Raw genomic sequence first — 20,720 nt, 5'->3', positions numbered from 1 at the left:
ACATTTCTTGACAACATTTTATTACAAAATTGCAATACTTTAAAATATGAAGAAGTCCATTATTTTTGAATGTTAAAAAAAAACAAACAAAAAAAAACATTTAGAGTCAGATGGGATGAAAAAGGAGAAGGAATACTGGAACTAAGAAACAGATCAGTGCTCTACTGCTCCTACGTAATGACAAATGGAATCGTAATCCAGTGTGAACACTTTCTCCTCGTATCTGTCGAGCTGAACCATTGCTCTGCACTTGTCCTTGTCTCGCCGTAGAATGCGACCAACCTGACAAACAGACATTTAATCAGTTAATGACATTCAAGTCGGTACACGCATGTTGAAGGGAAGATGAACCAGATGATTGCTTGCTCACCTGACCCCTGTATTCACCCAGAACAACCATAACGGAGTCATATTCACTTTTTGGGACAATGGTTTCCAGCATGTCCTGCTTCACATCTACCAACCAGAGAAGAAACAAATTATTAAGAGTAGCTGTTACTGTAGCATTAATGAGGGGTACATTGATTACCTATTTATCTTCATTCACAAGACAGTACCTTTTTATAACCTATGCCAGTAACATGCTGCTGATCATTGAGGATAAGGGATCGTGTTTCTCAGTGTGTAGTTTTCACATTACTCACTTACAGCTTGTTAAATTCATATACAAAGATAAAACGCAAAGTGATTTTCCTTTCAGGCTCCAATAACTACTATGTGTGCTGAATCTAAAAATCTCTGTCTACTCCTTCCATGATCACACACACAATTGCTTTTTCTATTGGAACATTTGTGTCCCTTAATGAATGTTATTTAGAAAGTGCTATCTAGAGATGTATCTATGAGTAGGAGGAACTATCTGGGGACATAGTTTTCATATTAACGCCTGAACTAGTCATTGTAGAATCAGATGGCACTAATGACTCACCGTCTAACAGTCTTCCCTCTTCAGTTCGACACACACAGGTAGTTGGTGTCAGGACATCCTCCACACGCATCTGGAAGAAAGCAGAGCTGACTTTCAGAGCTGCTGTGTGATAGAAGTCAACATTTGTAGTTGCTGTAAAAGCTTTGATTTTCTGACTGGTGTGTCTGACTGCTTCTATTTTAGATTGATGTACTTAATCATAATTAATCCACAAATATTAATAACAAGTGTCCACCATATCATAATGTAAAAGTAACTGAAGAGCCCTGAAAGTGATTACAAAGACAAGATGCTTTGTTTACCATGTGACAGCTATTTGTACCTTTGAGTTGTAGTACTTGCCCCCTTTGAAAGTTTTGTCTATAAAGCGAACTTTCAAGTCTCTCTGGAGCCAGCAGGGGGGAGCTGGTGGTCGTCTCGCTTCCTTCACTGGAGGCTTCTCTCTAAACAGTAAAAACAAATAGAATGTAACTCACAGAAAACAACTACGTATTGAGAAATAAACAAAAATGTAGTAAATGTGTCAAATATTTTAAAATAAGTGTCTGACATCTTCTAGTGGAAGAAAAAAGTACCTGTCGTGACTTGATTCTCTGTGTTTCCTCTTCCGCTCATCTTTTCCTCCATCTCTGTCTGAGGACTTGTGTTTTACTGCGTCACCATTACTCCGGCTCTCTTTCTCCCGCCTCTGATGCTCCTTCTCTCGCTCTTTCTCTTTCTCTTTCTGTTTTTCTTTCTCCTTCTCCTTGTCTTTGTGAGCCTTGCTGAGGCGACCTGGCCAGTAGAAAAACAGCATGTCACCATGTACAACGTGGCAAACAAAGACAAACAGTCAAAAATAGCTTTAATAAATAGTGATAATTTTTATTAAATAAATATTTATCATATTGCTATTGTCATTACTTATAACTAGTTTATATGTAATGAAAAAAATAATGCATTATTATGGAAATTGGAAAAGCAAAACGCGGTTTAAAAAAATGTATGGGGTATTTTATGCATAGGTAAAAGTACAAGACTACATTTCATAACAACTAGGATCATTTTCTATTATTGATGCATTGTTCTATTTAACTTTTTTCACTCACTGAGGTCTTTGCTGTATTTTTCATAGTCCTTGCGGCAAACCAGTTTGATGGCGTACTGACTGATCGTCACAGTCTTTCCACCAATAGCCAGCTTCACCACAACCCGAGCATTATCTGGATCAACTCCTTCAATCTGCGGCACATGAGTGAAAGTTATTGGAACACATGGAGGTAAAGAAGCAGCTGTATGTAGCATGTCAACAGACGTTTCACTACCTTGCCATACAGCTCTTTATGTGCCCCTGACTCCACCAGCACACAGCCACCAGGACCCATCACCAGTTCCTCCTCCTTCTCTCGCTCTTCGCCTGGCTTGGGGGGACGCTTATGTCTGCTGGGTTCCAAATCCTTTATTGCTGAACGATCTGCTCCAAGACCCAAACCTTTTGGACGGAGCTGATGTTCTATTGGCTTCACATCTCTGTAACAGACAGGGAAAAACAGTGTTAATCAATGATGAGAGATAAGGACATGTGCAGGATTCAAAACTGACCAAAGATGGATGGAATTAATTGCTTCTCATTATGGGAAAAAAAAGAAAACACAGTTTTTACATGTATTAATGCAAAAACAATAGCAGTCTATTATACTGTCATAGGTTCATGTGTAAAAACATTCAGATTTCACTCTTGTAACAATACTCAGAGCAGCAAATTATAGAACATCAATATTCAGTTCAATGTCCTGATCAGGACATTAGATTACTTCGACAATGATTTATTGGGATTAGGCCTAAAGCTGAAACTAAAGACAAATTCTATTGCTGATTAATGTGCCATAGTTTCTTTCGGTTTAAAAACCCTTTCGTATATGAAAGGTCGAGAAATTTGAAAAATGCCTATCACTCATGATGACAGTCCAAAAGTTAAGCAATTCCAATACCTAATGATTTAGCGGCTGAAATAAGTTCAGCATAATGTCAAATTAGAAGAAGAGATAGTAAAACATGGGATCCGTACTGTTTAAAGGTGCGTCCAATGCCTTCGCTTTTCTTCCAGCCCATCCCCTTCAGCATAGCCAGTCCATAAGCCTCAACAGGAACACTCTCATAATCTGCCTCTGTTGACTGACAAACACATACAGTGATATTACCTCATTGGAAATACAGGGACATACATTAAATGCTCCAACTGCCAAATAAAATCTGAAAAAAAAAGTGTATATTAAATGTGTGCATCTGAGCAAAATGAGGTGCTTACATAATCTCTGAGTTTCAAACATTTAAAAAAAAAAGTGTTTGTGGCAACTGACAGAGGAGCAGTTTGTGATTTTGGTCTTACTCAGCCTTTTGGCTTCAGGCTGTCAGATTCAAGCCAGGCAGACTAGTCACCAGGCAGCAGCTCTCATCAGACCAGTGGTCCTGCTCATCTCTCTCTCTCTCTCTCTCTCTCCACTGAAGGCTTCTCTCTGAGGGAAGCTGGGAGCACCCTCTCACAGGGTAGACTGTATTTAAATGAGCTCTGGGCCACAGTGAGCAAGTTTTCCCTGACTCTCGTGTTCTGACAGTCACATCTACAGTGACTGGAAGCGGATATGGGATGACAGTGACAAGGCATGTGAGGTCTCTGATGAAAAGAAACAGAAAGAGATCTGATTGGTTGCCTGCATGTCTCTGGGGAGAATGTTGCCGCCTGTCTGCCACCAAAGACTTACTGTACCAACAAAGTCCTCTGAACTCCCCTGCATGTGCAGAACATGCACAACTGGGGATGTTGCTCACTGAAATGTGTCTCTAACACATTATACTGCAATCTTCACATCTAATATCATTTAAAGAAATGCTCGTTAATCACGTTAAATTAACCAAACTGACTTCCAACCAAACTAAATCAATTTAACCTTTTTGTTCCTTACATTTGTTATTCTGGCAGCATTTGTTTACTTACGATTTCCAAATCAAACAGTTAACCATCCAATGACCTTTTCCTCTTGAAATATCACTTTGTATGACCCGACTGTCCTCTCTACCTTACACAATATTAAAATAAAATAAAACATATTCAATAATGACTGAATCGTTCCATTGCAGAATCGGTGGAAAGCTCCTGATGGAAAGATTTTGATGTCATGGGCAAACAAAACACACCTACCGAATGGGCAAACGCTGCAAAGTTTATTGGCAACACTTGTTTTAAAACAGTGTGTTTAACACAAATCAAGAACGTTCCTCTTCTACCCCTACTACAGAGTAAGGGGATAAGCTCATGTTTCCAACTCCATACTTACAGATTCAGGCCTTAGATCCACTTTTACATGGTCTCCATCCTCAAAGCCCTCAGGCACTTTGTTTTGCATCAACAAGGGGATGGCGAGGTTCAGGTTACTTTCTGACTGAGGGCCATTCTGCCACTGCTCGAGCTGCCTCCGTGAATCTACAAACAGGAGTCATAAGTAAGCATAAAGATGACCACCCTCATCCTTCCCACCAAAACATGCAATAGACAGTTACACAAACTCGACTTCGTATGTCTTCCACATACAGTAGTAGACAAATGTTTACATACCCCTAGTTAGATAGTGACAAATCAACAAAATGTGTAATGTGCCAAGAGGTAAAGACTACCAGCTTTCAACTGTACACACACCCTCAATGAGTTCTTTGACAGCCTGAGACTCCACAGAGTCATTATCTTGGGTTGTTTCTTGTGTCTTGTCTCCGGTGCCCTCGTCCTGGCCCGTCCGGTCCGCTTTGTACCAGCGGTTCCTCTGGATCAGAGGGATGATGAGCTCTTTGGGCTTCTCAGACGGCTTCGTACTGTAGGACAGACATAATTTAGCGAGCTCGCAACCAGACACACTTGAAAACTAGATGGACTTGTTGAGGTCAAATGAAATGTACGTTCACATTCTCTAACAACGTATGGTCATTCATTTACTAACTTGCTACATTAGCGCGGAAACGTAACCGTTACGAGAAACTAGCATGCTACTGGCTAGCGTTAGCATCCGAAGCCTACCTTTGCAATTCATTTCCATCAATGCCGGTCAAGTAATCTCTGTCATTTTTATTTGTCACAGAGTCGCCAGTAGCCGGTTTAAATTTACTAACTGTTTTAGTAAAACCAAATGACACTGTGGTTGGTTTTCTCTCCCCTTGATCCTCAGAAGTAGCACACTTGGAGGCACCTGTATCTTTTCCGTACGACGCCATTATTGTTTGTAGCCGACAGAAGTCGAAGAAAAGAATGATGGTAGTTGTAGTTTTATTTCACTCTTTTTACTCGTTATGCCCGTCGAAAATGACTACAATTCCCTTCAGGCATCAGAATTAAATGTATAACTACTCTCTTGAGGGTAGAAATGTGTTTTGTAGAGTAATCATATTTTATTATAATGCGAGTTACACGTGTTTTAAAATAAATTAGATGTAGTGGGGCTGGGCTAATTATCAGAGCACCCGTTACAATGTGTAAGTCTTACTATAGTTTACATTTTTAGAATAATTTTACATTTGATCAAGAATTCATTCTACTTGAAGTTGTATTATTATTCATTTATTTTAGTTTACATTTTGCATTGTCATATTTCTTGGATCCAGCCTAGTTGGTATTATTTAATAATGCTGTCTTTCAAAACAAGTATTATTTATGTGTTCAGCCTACATTATGTTCAAAGAAATACTTGTGACATTGGGACACTTTTCTTCATGAGGTTCAAGCGGGTTAAGTTCTGCAGCTCGAGGTGTTGCAGTAGTTTACAACATCTGGGTAAATGCTGCGATCTTGATTCGAAAAGCTCACATTTTCCAGGACATAAAGGCTCTAACACCTTTATGTCCCGGTTATAATAAGTGTGAAAAGTGATGCTGCCATTGCAGGTACAGAGAGGCCAAGAATAATAAGGGGCGGTACTTTTAACTCTTTTTATTCCCTCCCCCTAGTGCTCTTTAACTTCCCAAGACAAAGCAGGTAATTTACCTTTGATCAATGTTCCTTACATACAAAGATGTTTTTGAAGAGCAGCAGCATCAACCTGACCACACTTTCTACCGGACAGCAAAGCTCGTGTCTAATCTAACCTAATCTTCGACAACTGACGCTCCGAGCCCTGAAAGCACCACGCCTGCACTTCAATGACACCTCTGTCCGGTAAAATCGATATTATACCGACGTTTGTGTTTTTGTTGATTGCTGTAATAGAATCAACCCAAATGTGCACCCGCAAGTAATTCACCTGCTCATTCGGCCGAACGAAGCCTGGTGGGGAGGATCTGACCATGAGGAAGCGAACATGAAGGTAAGACATCTCTCATAGTCACAATCAAAGTCCAGGACTTAATTTTTCAATAGGCGAGGACTTGATTTGTCCAAACAGCACATCCATCCTCCACGGTTCTTTTGCCTGTAGCAGTGTAGCAGCTGCTAAATTTATAACCGGCCGCTGTCAGATTTTGCCCGATAGTCTGTGTGCATGTGTGTGTGTGTGTGTATTTTCCCTCTATCTCCTCTGTTCTCTCTCTCACCTCTCTCTCTCTCTCTCTCTCTCTCTCTACAAGATCACCACAGCTCTCAGAGCATCACTAGTGTCCAAATATCCCGTCAGCCGCGCGCATCGTCTGTGACTTTCTCTGGGATACGGTGTCACCATCCACTCGTCCCTGCATTCCCTCACTGCTTTCATCACACACCAGTCCGCTGCTTTTTTTTTAAATTTTCTTTTTCTTTTTTATTCTCAAGTATAGGGTTGTTATTTAAACTCAGTCGGGTCAATGTATATAGACGCGTTCAAACGGATCCTCTTTGAAAGGCTGAACTGCTTGAAAAGAATGTGTGTGTGTCAGCGCCAAGGCAGGTCAGTATTGTGCTTAAATATGAGAAATCTGAGAATCTGTTGTGTGTGTGTGTGTGTGTGTGTGTGTGTGTGTGTGTGTGAGTGAGAGAGAGAGAGAGTGAAAAGTGTGGGTTTTTAATGATGGTGGCAGAGCCCTGGGATGAGAGAGAGTGTCATTTTGACGGATGAGGTTTACTTCCCCTGACAGCAGGTGATCATGTGTGTTTGTGTGTGCACAACTCTGGATTAGGTTTGAAAAGTTTGTTGAGATCTTTTTCATAAGGGTTGTTCATCATCTTTTTTTTTTTTTTCTTGTTGTTGTTCCAATGTCCTGCTCCAAGGCTTTAATGAAATGTAAACACAAACCAAAAGCCCACGTTCGTTGCACCTGTGCCCACTTCGCCATGAGTAACAGACTTGCCACAAAATGCACTTTCGCAGCCAGGTGTGTGTGCATGCATGTGTGTAGGAGCATGCAGGGGTGCCCCACGGCTCCGTGTGTGTTGTTTGCTTGTTCAGGGTGGGTCCCTACTCCATACGGGGAGCTTGTTTACAAGTGATGGATGTGTGCAACCCTGACTTAACTGTGTGCGTTGCTTTGGGTTTGGAGAGCAGTCAAGGTTATGCTGTTATTATGAATCATTAATTTGTTGGAAGAGCAGGAGAGACATGTGGGGTCCACACATGCTCTCATGCTGCTCTGGTTCTCACACTCTTCATTTTGTTCATCAGTCTCTGAGCCCGGCGCTTTCACAAAGCACAGATTCTGTTTTAGTTTTTTTCATTTTGCATTTGTCTTCATTTGATTCCAGTTCTCTGCCCGAGTTTGAACCGTCACTAAGTGGAAATGCATGTTGATGTACAAACATGACTCTGCTTTTGCCGCTAACTCGAGGGGAGGATGAAGTGAGGTGCATTTCACCCTCTGTCATAGTAATGCGTGTCATCTGGGAGTTGCTTGATTGTCTAATTATGTGCCTCCTGTGTCCTTCGGCATCATGCATATTCATGCCGCTGTTTTAAGGTGTGGTGAAAACAAAGTATGCATGTGTGTGAGCTGTGTTATGTGTGTGTGTGTGTGCGTGTGTGCAATGCTGTTTACCCTTGACAGGGCAGGGATACGCAGGCACATTCTCCCATCTGTGGTCCAAAACCTTTGCTCCCAGCCAGTTCATTTGGATTCTGCAGTTGTAGCCTGCTCTATTCTTAGTTCTCAACAGTTCACATAGTGTCTGATATGAAATTTCACACAATAACAACACTCCCATGTTGGGACTATTGCTTGTGAGCTTGTCTAGTATATGCACTGAGATTCAATTTGGATTGCATAAGCCACTGTTAAGTGGTTAGATGCTGACTTATAGGCAGCAAATCAATAACTAATCAATGATCGTGTGTGGAGTTACAGTTTATGCAGAGCCATTTTTGACATGTCAAGAAAGCAATGAATCTGTGTATCCTTGAGTCAGATCGGAGTTGTGCAGCTGGGATCAATATCAGGTGGTGAGACAGGCAGCAGGAGCAGGCAAGGGTCACCTTCATCTATCCCTACTGAATCAGCAGTATCTCCCTTACCCACGCACACACACACACACACACACACACATACACACACCTGAAGGCTTGCTTAGGTTACAAATGTGCGACCTCACAAAAATGCTCATTATAGTGCTTTTGAATAATTAATTTTGTTATTATGATTTCACTCAGTCTTTCATAAGGTTACCACACCTTTCTCTGTGTTGATTCTGCTATTTTATTGAACTTTCCTCCGAGGCTGCCACTACCTCCATTTTCTGTATTATCCACTTTTAATTTCCCTAATTTTCTCCCAGCTTTCCTATTTCTGGTCTGCCTTATCCATCATCGTTGTTGGGGAGCTGATCAGCTCTGTTTAATTAAACCATTCTGCCTTCCTGATGAGAGCTCATCTCTAATGGCAGCGAGGGGCGTGGTGTGGCCTGGCAGACTGAGTGAGAGGACCTGTTGTCACAGCGAACAACAAACAGCATACACACACACACAACACGCCCTGCTATTGTGCCCCCCCTGCCTGGGCTTTAATCTTATGACGTTAGAGATACCATTTCTCCACAGGTAACATCACTGAGCTGGTGTTATCCCGTCAGGTGGGTGTAACGCTCCATGCTCAACAGTGTTTTAATCTTACACTAAGTCCCTTTGTGTGCAGTCAACACAACAAAAGAGCAGCTTTGAAAAAATAGATTTTGGATTTATTAATGGTCTACGGAGAATAGTGAATGTGCTTTTTTATCCCATATAATCTTATGAGCTTTTTCATATATTGAATTTATGTTGAGGGAGTGTGTAACAGAGAAATGCTTCCGTGCATGTGCATGCACCCATGTATGACAGAGGGAGATGTTTTATGTTTTTCAACTCACAAGCATTTAATCTTTTATTTTTAAATCTGCCACTGCTGTCTGTTTTGTGTTGAGCACTCCCGTGCCCTAGATTTAAAAGCGAGCGTGAGCATCAGGGAGCTTTAGTACACCCCGTGTTGCTTGCAACAGTTTGGTGTAAATGCTCGGACGGAGAGAGGTCAGGGCACAGATGTCAGATAAGACGGTGAAGTTGGAGACGGGGCGGTGCTCTTGTGCATTTTCCGTCTGTACGCCATTCCAACAGTCTATTTAGCTGAATGAATGAATCTAAGGTCACTGGTTATTTAAGATGCTTTACTTGGCTGACCTCCAACACCACCCATGGGAGGATGCTGTAAGATTAGGAGCAGTGTGCTTCACTACATGTTAGAGTGAAGAGATGAGCTTGGGTTTGATGTGTGGGAGGGGTTTATTCCGAAGGTTAGTTTTCTTCACCTGTTTTACACTTTGGACAAAGTTCTTGATTTGTTATTCAGTTTTTTGTCTGTAAAATAATCAGTAGACGTGTCTGAATTAGACAATATTTCAAGTTAGATTTCAACTCCACTCTGGACGACATGCAAAATGAATGAAAACACCAGTCAATATATCGATTGGTCCGTTGATGTAAAAACACTAGGTTACTAATTAGAAAAGTGACCATGTAATTTTCACCTCCTCCTCCTCAATTGTGGGGATTTTCTTTGTCTTATGTGACAGTGAAGTCTTTAGGTTCTGAACTGTAGTGAGAGGAAACAAGACAATTAAAGACAAAACACTCAAATAACAACCTACAATTTATTTGTATTATTATTGCTGCTGCTGAAGACTTTTCATTAGAGATTAGAAACTATTGTTTTGATGAATACATTGAATATTTTGTTTATGAATTGCAGTGAAAGGTTTTGGAAATGAGCCCCATGAGCTGAAGGTAGCAGCTTTAAGATGCTTGTTTGGTCTGATTATCAGACTAGAAGTTTAATGTCTTGCTCAAGAAAATCTCAACATGAACTAGTAACTTTGTACATTGTGGACAACTGATAATGATCAAAATAACTTAGATAATACATCAGAAGTTGTAATACTTCATTTAATTTTTTTAGACTTAATTATTCAGTTAATCTGAAAAGCAATCAGTGGATTCTTCAATAATGGAAAAAATCATTTCCTGTGGTGTAAAGACAGAGGAGCAATAAATCCTCAAAAAGTATTTATCTGTTACGAAAGATTTGATTATCAAAATGATCGACAATGATTTTTCTGTGGATCAACTAATCAGGTTTGTCTCAGCCCTGCTAACTTTAGTCTTGTTTCTGCAGACTTATAAAAAACCTTTTGTCTTTTAAATTGTTTATTTGCATGGTGTGCTTTCAGAGAGCCCAACAAATGGAGCCATTGGGCATGCTGGGCACATTCTAGCTAATAAAATACCCAGTCAGTCCATCAATATTCAGCACAATTCACTTTTGGAAAAGACTGCTGTTTACTGTCTTTTGGTGAGCATGCATAAAATACCAAATAAGCTTACATAAATTCATAGAGCATTCGAGCTGAGCTAATTGAACAGGCTAATTACATTATGGCAGACCTCATTTAGAGCAGAAACACAGTGTGGACAAACGAGTGAGCATGGCTCCACCATGTCAAACCCAACAGAAGCTTTTTATGATCACAAACCGACTCATGTAGTATAACTGTTCCCATCAGTGGGAATTAGGCAATCACGCTCATCAGAGTTGGATTAGAGCAACATTTCACAGCAAAAGCTGGTTGTGTTAAAAGTTTCTCATCTTTGCAGAAGTTTAACAAACTCTGCTGTGGTCAAAGCCGATTATGTCAGGGAGCGATCCACCAGCTGAGAGACTTTGATGGGGATAAGGGCCGGCATCTAGATATATACATCAGGAACATTGGGAGATTCAACGAGAGCTGACAGTCACTGTTTCACCATGCACCTCGCTCATGTTACTGATACAGAGGGAATGTTTGAATATTAGGAGTTCAGCTGCCTAAATGAACATCATGTTTGATTTATGAAATTGTTCCTAAGTCTCGTTCCTAATGGAAGCGCGTGCACCCTGGACCGTAATCTGCTGGAAGAATCTGTCAAGACAAGTTGTTTTCTGTGCAATTCAATTATTCACTCATCTTAATTGATGTGTTTTGTTTGCACTGGCTTCCCTTGTCCTTCAGAACACTTTGCCAGCCTAATGTCAAGTGCTGTTCCTTCTTGTCCTTGATTCGGTTCTTCAAGTTGACTTTGAATTATTGAGCACCATGGCAAAGCTCATCTGTGTAACTTTAATAAATTAACACCCTCGAGATCCAACCTGAAATAACTGCTTAGTTAATTTGTCCTGTAATAAAGATATTTCGCTCATCACTATGAGCTGCCAGGGGTAAAATGGGCCCAGCTTTTTAATCACTGGGAAGAATTTAATTGCATAGGGCCTAAAATCTTAGTATTAGCACTGCTGCACCATAAGGTATTATTACAGAGCAGAAATGGGGATGTAAAGTTTGTTACAATGAAGCTTAAATTACAGTTTGACTCCCTTTTAGCTGGAAAATTAATTAATGTGGTTGATTAACTAAGAACAGCGAGCGTCCTCTGGATAATACAAGCATTACAATACAATTCAGGGTGAAAAGACATATTTCACACACTGTGTGATGCAGCTGTTTATATGATACACCGAGTCATACTAGCCTCGAGCATATGGTTTCTGAATAAACAGATATGATGTGGAAATAATAAAAAAAAAGACTTCTAAGAATAGCCTCCAAGTCAAGAGGATGTGTGTTTTTCCATTGACAGATTGCTGTGGTTTGAAATTACACTGGAAGGCCGAGGTTGCACAGTGCAGAGATCCTGAGCAGGTTCTGTTAGAGTGGAAGTCAGTGAAACAGGATATGTATTGGTCAGCTCTTTCCTCACCTAAAGGTCAGAAATCTCAATACAGCATTCTTTATATAGGGTTAGGTATCCTTGACTCTGTGCATCGTGTCCTCCTCTCTGTTGTATACAGTATATGTTGTTTTTTTACCATGCTGGTGCTGATGCATGTGGCCTGAGCTTTGGCAATGCTTGTCTGTTGGTTGGTCCACCACTGGAGAGCAGAGCCTGACATATCTCAATATGCACTGAATGGATTACCATTAAATGAATCACAGACATTCACGGTTTATAGACACGAGTTACAGTGCATCCTAATTTTGAGACTTTTATACCAACTGGGTCGTTTTCCATGACGTTTGGTGCAGACACTGATGTTCCTCTCAGGATGAATTATAATGAGTCTGGTGATCTTTCCCATCAGCCTCAGCTTCTCTTTTTTTTTTATTACTGATTAGCTAATGTCAGCATGCTAACATGCCAACTAAAAGATGATGAACACACGGAATATGATAGCTGCTAAACATCAGCATGTTAGCATTGTCACTGTGGGCATGTTACGATGCTGATGTTACGATTATGCTCAAAGCATCATGCTGAGTACGTGCTACCTCCCTGAGACAGTAGCGTGGCAGTAGACTCGGTTTTAAACTGAAACAGTGCAAGTAGGAGAAGAAACCGTTTCATTTCACCTTCTCGTCACTGCTCTGTTACATATTGCTTTAAAGAAATGTAGCACGGCCGCTTAAATGAATTTGTGCTGATTCGAGTTGCTGATTACTTAATGGAATCCACTGATTCGCACTGAATTACACAGCTCCACGTGCCTCTCCAGAGTTGAAAGCAACTCAGCACAGTGTTTTCAATGCACTCAGCAGCGGAGCGAGAGCAAAGCAGTGTCGGGGTGTGTGTCTGCGGTGGGACAAGTCCAAGCTTCAGCGGACCTGACAGGCTGTGGCTCATTAAACCCCCATCAGACGCACGAGGTCAAGACAACAGCTACACACTATGCCTCCAAGCGTATAATGTAGACATACCGTGCGACTGTGTATACGCTCAACAGGGTAGAATAATACCCCAAACCTATCAGATGTTTTATTTTTAGCATTTTAATCATTGCTGCTGAGAAGTTCTTAGAAATCTTTAGGCAAAGCATGAAAAGACTAACAGCTTATAGAATTATTATTCAGGGCTGGTGCACGTGGGAATATGTTGCGTATGATTAAATGAAAGAAGTTGTTGCTTTTGTTTTTATTCTCTTCCCACGACCCACTTAATGCGCGTTGTATTACTCTGTTTTCCGTGGGGGTGGGTGGCTGGCCGGCTTTGGGGGAAGCAGGTCGACATTGCTCCTGCAGAAGGTTTCACAGTGGGGTGGGGAGAGAGCGGGAGTGGATGCACCGTTTGGCAAGGATGAAGCGATAAGCATAATTTCAGGTGGAAACATGCAGGCATAAACAGAGCTACTTGTTTGATTGTGTTTTATTCAAATGTAGTAGAACAACAGTGACTGCCATTGGCTTTGATGTTATGGCAACTAGTTCAACCGTATCGCGAACTCTGACTCATGTCGCCCGAGGGAAAGTCCTGCAAGGTCAAACAAATGAGTCCTATGCCAACCTCAGGCTGTGTGGTACCTTTCCATCTCTATCTACCTTTTTTTTTTAATTTACCCATTAAACTCCCAGTGTGGGATTAAAACACACTGAATCTGTATTTTGCAGTTTTTCATTCTTATCATATTTCAGCTTTTTTAATCTCTCCACTTCCTGCCTTCCTCGTTCGTCTCCATACACCCGGGACCCTGCTGCTTTAGCTGTACAGTTGGAAAAAATATGGGAAGGAGGGAATCTCTGTCAGATCTGCCAGTTGAAAGGCCAGTCAAGCAGAAAGGATTACTTATATCCTGTCCTTTTCTCTCATTAGGCCTGCAGTCTCAGAGGACCCAAGGTTCCCCTACTAGGGCTAAGCTCATGGTTCTACTGAGGGAAGCCCTTAGCGTGTTGTCTCCAGCCAGTGGCGGGTCATCGCAGTCACTTAAGAGGATTGAAACTTGTTGAAGTGTAATTGCTAATCTCCTCACCACAATGGAACTGGAGATCAGTGTTTTCCATTAGGATTATTGTATTTGTACTACAGCCAGGAGACGGCAAGACTTAGAATTAACACTAGAAACAAGGAAAACCAGAGGAAACAGAAATTGTCCATGAGCATCAGTTAAGGTCATTAGCATTTTATTTATCTATCATTTCATGTGTGTAATTAGTATGGGGAGCAGTAACCCTGTAGAAAATATCCACCTTAACTTGCTTTTACATGCAATCTGGGTGTCAAGGTGACAGTGCTGCTCTGATAATGTCAGGGGAACAATGTCTGCTCACTCTGGACACCACAGCTGTCACATCACGGACCACTCAAACAGATCTTCACCATGTCAGCTACATCCTCAGCCCACACATGCACAGCTGCTCACCACAACACATTTGGCGGTAAAACATATTATTTTCACAACAGTTTTGCTGCTAAGTATTTTCACCCTAGCTTCAAGGCTCAACAGCGAAAAGGAGAATATTTTAGAATGCATTACGGAGACAAACAGGGTAGTTATTCATTGTTCAGGAAACTATATCAAAATCTGTACTTCTGTGAAAGCAACGCATCTCCATAGAGATTATTCGGAGCAATCCACTGCTCAGCTCCACCTGCAAGTTCAGATTTCCTGTCAGAATGTGTATGCATTCAATGACCTGCACATTTATAAAGCACAAACTAGATTTTCCCACGTGTCAGAAGATGTGCTGTAGTGTGCATTAACCCCTGTGCTGCGTGTTTACATGATAACATAACACCTGCAGCAAGAACGATAAACACGATGTACCGTCTACCTGTTCTCTTTGGTTGGGCAGCCATCAGGCCAAGCATTGTATTGTGTTTGCATAAAACAAAGACAAAGTTCCCATGTTGTGTTTTTCGTTAAGACTGACATGTTTACTAGAAAAATATCAGAACCTATGAAGCTGGAATTATTCATGATGCATTCTGATGCAAAACACTGCAACTCCCAAGACTTCAGACCTCTGAAAATGACAAAGGTTAAATGACAAAACAACTTTCTACCTGAAATCACAGTCTCTTTTCTCAGCTTGTTAACTCACACCTTCTGCTCACCCTCCTATCCTCTTTCCTTGTTTCTCCAGCTCCTTTGCCATGTCTAAGGCAGCGGTGAAGAAGCAGCACTGGCGCTCGAAGGTGCAGGACAGCTTCGTCCCCTTGCTAGGCTCATCGGGGGAGCTTGGCATCGCCATTGGTGGGGGAGCAGATTATGGAGAGTTTCCATTTGTCACATCGGCTCCGGGGGGCGGATTCACAGTGGGCGATATCATCCTAGAAATTGGAGGAACACCTGTGTTAGGGATGACATTAGGAGATGTCCGCGGTGTTCTCAACTCCTGCCCCCATCCCATCCGCATCAAAACTGTGTCACCAGGTATGATTCCACACCCTACCTCACGACTCTAAAAATGAATCATGGAAAGGTGTGAACAAAGGCATGCCTTTGCTTCTGCTTAATGATGCATTCTATCTAAATGTCTCTCTTACACTGGAGATAGTTTACCTTATTGTTTATGTTGCACACCATTGCACTTGCGACATCAGACTTTAACCAAAAAATCTGCTACACCTGCATCCAAGGTGTTATCCGTGATAATCTTGATCACACTGACTGACTCTCACAAGCCAAATCTGCAGCCTGTAGGGTTCTGTGCTGATTTGCACTCGTCAATTAGTCTGCATATGTCAAGGCGATCGGTCAATATGTGAGTAAGAGGTCAGAATTGCTTGTGACACATGACAAGTCTGTGGCAATATAGTTGTCTATCACCGGCAAGAGGCCTTGATGTTTAGAACAGGGAGATGGGGAAACGGATGTGTTTGATTGGCTCTGAAAAGAGCAATATCTCACTTGAGTGTCACCTGACTGTGGAGCCCGATGGCCTTGCTTGGTAGATTGATAGCTGATTTAGCTACAAGCGGTGTAAATGGGGACCTTTGCTTCTGGTCCCTCTGCTGCTGGTAGATCCATTATCATTTCTGTAGTTTGTCTGGTCCTCCGTGTGCAGCTTGACTGCATGTAGCGTGGACAGTGATGGATGAGCTGATGCGCCGGGTTGCTGTGCCATACCTCCTCCTACTCCTACTACTACGACAACTCCCTGTGCTCCAGCCCTTAAATACAGGACAGCAGGCTACATTCCCCAGCGACAGGCAGCAGTTTATAGGTTTTAGTACGAATGTTGGTGTTCTGTGGGCAAAAACAAATAGTGGTGATATGATCTATCCATCAAATGTTCACACATTTAAAGTTTCCCTCAGTACCTAGTGCTAGGGTCTTCTTTATATTTCTGTTAACCTTGACATCTGATTGCTTCCCTTCAGTGGTAGCCCAGATGTCATATGTTTGCACAGTGTACCACATATTTCAAATTTGTAGGCTCATTCAGTCTGAGAGAGATGACATTCGGGTCTGAATTTCACTCTTCAGCAGACTAGAAAATAGCAGCTGCTTCATAACATGATAAACAAAAGCCCATCACTTCGCTGAAAAGGCAGCCAGTTTGATTCATTTCCCTTTGCATGCAGCTGCCATATGTGGCCAGTTATATGTACGTGCAGATGACTGCCTTAACTAATAAAACTCTAGTGTTTTATTTTTTTTTACATAGCAAGAAAATCAGTGTGCTACTGGGCAGAGTCACTGTAATAGACACAGGTGGGGACAGGGGGGTGGCAGGGGTCTGCTGGGAAAAGCAGCAGCAGAGTGGTCGTCTGTCTGACTGACAAGCTGAAAGATGTGCTCAGCCGATCCATAACAGCAAGTGGCCTGTCATCAGAGGCTGCAGAGCACTTAAGATGATATTAAGAGATCAGAGAGAGAAAAGTGTGTCGTGGTGATCAGCTCAGCCTCCCCAGTGATAGTCTCGCCTGTTTTGTCTGGAGCTATTAACTTCAGCAGGTTATGATATATGCATGAGGTACTTTGAAAACACATCTTATACTCAGGATCTACATATGTGGTGATATATAGAGATCAGTATGTGCAAATGTGAAAGTCTAAGGTCGTAAAGCAGTAGTGTTAAATCACGACTGGCAGGAGCAAATAAAAATACTTACAATAAATTTCAGTAGCTATTTGACAGGCTACAAACAAATCTCATAATAAACATATATCATCAGACTGTTTACTCTTACTGAGCTGCTTTATTTACAGGGGCAAGAAAAAGTATGTGAACCTTGGAATTTCATGGTTTTCTACATTAATTTGTCATAAATTCTGATCTGATCTTCATCTAAGTCAAGGCGGCACGTTGTATTTGTTAATACTCTTGACTTAGATAAAGATCAGATCACATTTTATGACAAATGAATGCAGAAAATTATAAAATTTCAAAAGGTTCACATACTATTTATTGTCACTGTATGTGTGTGTTTCTGCTTACATGCTTACACCTAACCATGCCATATTTGTTTCTTTGCCCTTCCCTCAGGCTACACATTGTGCAAGGATCTCAGACTGTATCTGAGTAAGTGCTTTACACCCGGCTCGATGGACAGCCAGTTTCAGCAGGTCATCCGAGAGAACCTCTACCTGCGTGCTGTACCTTGTAAGTCTCTTTTTGCCTTCCATAGGCTGTGTTTTACTTTATAATTTGTCTTCATATGTCTTCTTGTGTGCTGCAGTTTTATGTTCATGCTATGTGTTTAAGCCTAATTATTAAGTTGATTATCACAGTGATATAATAATATGAATATATCCAGATATAAATAACTCTTTGAGGTTATTGACCTCATTAATTCAATGCTAACACACCTCATGCTTGTGCCACGTGAACATGTTGGTGTTAATTGGTGTTTAAGCCTGCAGAACTGATTTCCACACTTCCTTGTGTTGAGGAAAGCAAACAAAATAAAACCAAAAAAGAAAAAAGAAAATAAAAATGAGACATCATTGGAATTCCAGTTACACACGAAAAGTGTGAGAGAGAAAATACCTCAAGTGCAATCGTTTTGGAAGTTTAAATAGCAACAGCGGCAACACTGGGTGTGCCCTCAGTGGTAGTTATTCCCCTTGCAATCCTCACCCTTATGTTGGAGGCTGTTACACTGTTTGGGTGGTAAATCAGACAGCTGTAGCTCACTCGTTCTTTTTATTTGCCCAGTTTTTGGATGAACCCCTTAGAAAAGAAACCCGTAGTGTGCGCAAGCAGGTTTATTTTCATACTTCTGAATAAATTCAAGCACAACGGCAGCCAAAGGCAGCTAGTTGTGGTACATCTGTTGCTATCTTAATCCTCTATAATATGACGTCACTGGAAATGGCTGGAGGATGCAGGAGCCGTGCAGGCTGTTGTGTTGGGATGTGTGTGTTTTTATGATGTCATTTTCTGGCCTGCCTTGTGTCTGTGTTTTTTTTTTTTTTCTTGTTGGTATGGGTGGTGGTATGGAAGAGAGAGACCACCTAGTGTGCCTGTAGTCTTAACCTTGCTGTGGCTGTGTGGAGTTGTTGCTAATTTCTGCTTTAGTCCAGGAAGTAGGTCATGTGGGACAGTCTGCCACCACGCCGCGCTACACTCTCGCTGACAGAACAAGACATAGGTCAAAACTACCACAAAGATAAAACGGTCTTTCTCACTACACCATATGCATGTTCATATTGTAGTATAATCGCAGTTTTAGTCTTAATAAGGTTTCACAATACTTAGCCATGCCGATGTGCATCCTGTTACGTGGACAAACATCTGCTCAGAGAGAGACTTGCCCGAATTAACACAAGTGCTTTTCTTCATTTTCTAATTAGAATGAGAGGGATGATGGTGACAAAACCAAATGGATATGGTTATTTGGAGTTTGGTCATATTCATCATATACGTTATATTTATTACCAAGACATTTTAGTATATGACATACAACAGTCCAGCCTTTTCCTCTGATATTGACACCAAACTTTGCAGACGACCTTCCCATCTATCAATGCTTTCTTTTACTGAGAGTGACAACTACAGTCTCAGCCCCTGGGCGTATAATACTGTGATATGCTGGAGATGACATACAGAGATGGTGATGTCATCAAACTGATACCAACGCACATATACCGGCATTTATCAGACCAACTATTGATTTATAGGATCTTAATTTTCTTCTTTGTTTTGGTTTTTACTGGAGGAAGCAACTGTGTGCAGCAGGAACTTAAAGCTGAGGGCTTTTCATCAGTGGCTCATTGTGGCCCCCTTCAGGATCATATGTATGCTCCTCCTGTTCCAGGAAACTCTTTGCTCGTTGTTGTAGCTTGTTATGTGTTGAATAATTCAACTTTGAGTTACAGAATATAAAGATGAATCTTCTCCAGAAGCTTTTGTTCACTGTAAAGAAGGAAATACAGCATGACGAGGCCTTACTTTTGATTTTTTACCCACTTAGATGCTATTTATTCTTCTGAAAATGTGGCCTGGTGCTGCTGTGCTATTTAGAGAGTACCTCCAAACCCTGAATCCTTTTAACGAGACAATGTTCTCTCATGTTGGAGCTGGCACTGATGCAAGAAATATCATTACAAAGGCTCAGTCAGGAGGGCAGAGCATAAAAATGGAAATGAATGACAGAATTAAGTAAATGCGGGCTACTGTATCAATAATCTAGAGGGGGGAATTAAATTAAAAGCAAATGTCTATCAGTGCCAAACTGGAGAAGGGACTGACTGCAGTCCTAATAGCTCAGTGTGTTCATACTGAGGTAGACAGGGTACACATTGTGTAGCTTTGGAGAACATTTAATATATGTACAACCTATTGTACACTGCAGACCCTGTTGAACTTTCCCATCCGTATTTGTATAATTGCACTAACCATTTTTTTGCAATTGCCCTTGGATGATTCAGAGCCAATGTCAACGTTTCAAGGCTGGCTGTGTCTTCGTCTCCTCCGTAAAAGACTTTGGTAATTGTCTTCAGAGTCGGAGATAAGAAACGTTGTAATTTCGTTATTCTGATATGCTTGTTGCAGTGTCGTCAGGCAGACCGTCTGTGGCCTTTTCAGCTGTAAGATTCATTATTAGCTATTTGTGTGCAATGATCTTGACAGACAGCTCTCTCTGGGTGTTGCTACAGAGTTCTGTGTAATTACCTCTTGAGTCCCTATCTCACCCCTGTCCCAGGGGATCAGTGTGCAGCGCCTACAGGGACAGGCGGGGAAGAAGGAGATGTCAATAATCCATCCTGCCCCCCTGCTGACATGTCATATATATCTTCGAGGAGGTTGCATAGATAATGAATGCCTGCCTCACACCATATCAGCTGGAGAGAAACTGTGTGTCCTGTGGCGAGGAGAAGAATTACACACACATCAGATGTCATCAGGAGATTTGCTGTCAGATCTGTAATTAGACACAGAGACCTCTAATATCCTTTAGCTGGGTGCGAGCACAAACTTGGGGTGCAGACACAGTTGACGGTCAACAGTTAATTATTACAATATTTGGAGCTCAGAGGTCTAAACACACTTTAATTATGTCGAATCACATCAGCCATCTCATCTCATTTAAAGGCAGTTTCCTAATAAGCTGGGAAGAAAGGGTCAAAATGGTGCGAGGCACTAGAGAAA

At 41.4% G+C, this 20,720-nt stretch overlaps 2 protein-coding genes across 4 annotated transcripts in view; one reads left to right on the top strand and one right to left on the bottom strand.

Annotated features, from left to right (window-relative positions):
* Positions 1 to 30: 30 nt before the first annotated feature.
* gpkow (G patch domain and KOW motifs) lies at positions 31 to 5,173 on the bottom strand. The gene is made up of 11 exons (XM_026367218.1): positions 4,974 to 5,173; positions 4,602 to 4,771; positions 4,243 to 4,388; positions 2,976 to 3,082; positions 2,233 to 2,437; positions 2,017 to 2,149; positions 1,504 to 1,702; positions 1,251 to 1,371; positions 929 to 998; positions 371 to 456; positions 31 to 282 (listed from the first exon to the last, which is right to left on the bottom strand). Exons 1-11 carry the CDS (start codon positions 5,165 to 5,167, stop codon positions 154 to 156), a joined length of 1,560 nt encoding a protein of 519 aa, XP_026223003.1. The 5' UTR covers positions 5,168 to 5,173; the 3' UTR covers positions 31 to 153.
* Positions 5,174 to 5,915: 742 nt separating this feature from the next.
* The window catches only part of LOC113166918 (membrane-associated guanylate kinase, WW and PDZ domain-containing protein 1), a 33,665-nt gene continuing 18,860 nt past the window's right edge, over positions 5,916 to 20,720 (top strand). For 2 of the 3 annotated variants that reach the window (XM_026367153.1, XM_026367152.1), the window contains exons 1-3: positions 6,571 to 6,807; positions 15,264 to 15,553; positions 17,613 to 17,729. In XM_026367153.1, coding sequence (XP_026222938.1) covers positions 6,725 to 6,807; positions 15,264 to 15,553; positions 17,613 to 17,729 — 490 coding nt within the window. In that variant the 5' untranslated portion in view covers positions 6,571 to 6,724. Of the gene's footprint in view, positions 6,253 to 6,570; positions 6,808 to 15,263; positions 15,554 to 17,612; positions 17,730 to 20,720 lie in introns of those variants that run through there. The other variant, XM_026367154.1, reaches the window with a different exon arrangement.

This window comes from Anabas testudineus, chromosome 7 (assembly GCF_900324465.2).
Source record: "Anabas testudineus chromosome 7, fAnaTes1.2, whole genome shotgun sequence".
In the NCBI taxonomy this organism is placed as follows: domain Eukaryota; kingdom Metazoa; phylum Chordata; class Actinopteri; order Anabantiformes; family Anabantidae; genus Anabas; species Anabas testudineus.
This window is presented reverse-complemented; position numbering and strand designations above follow the sequence as displayed.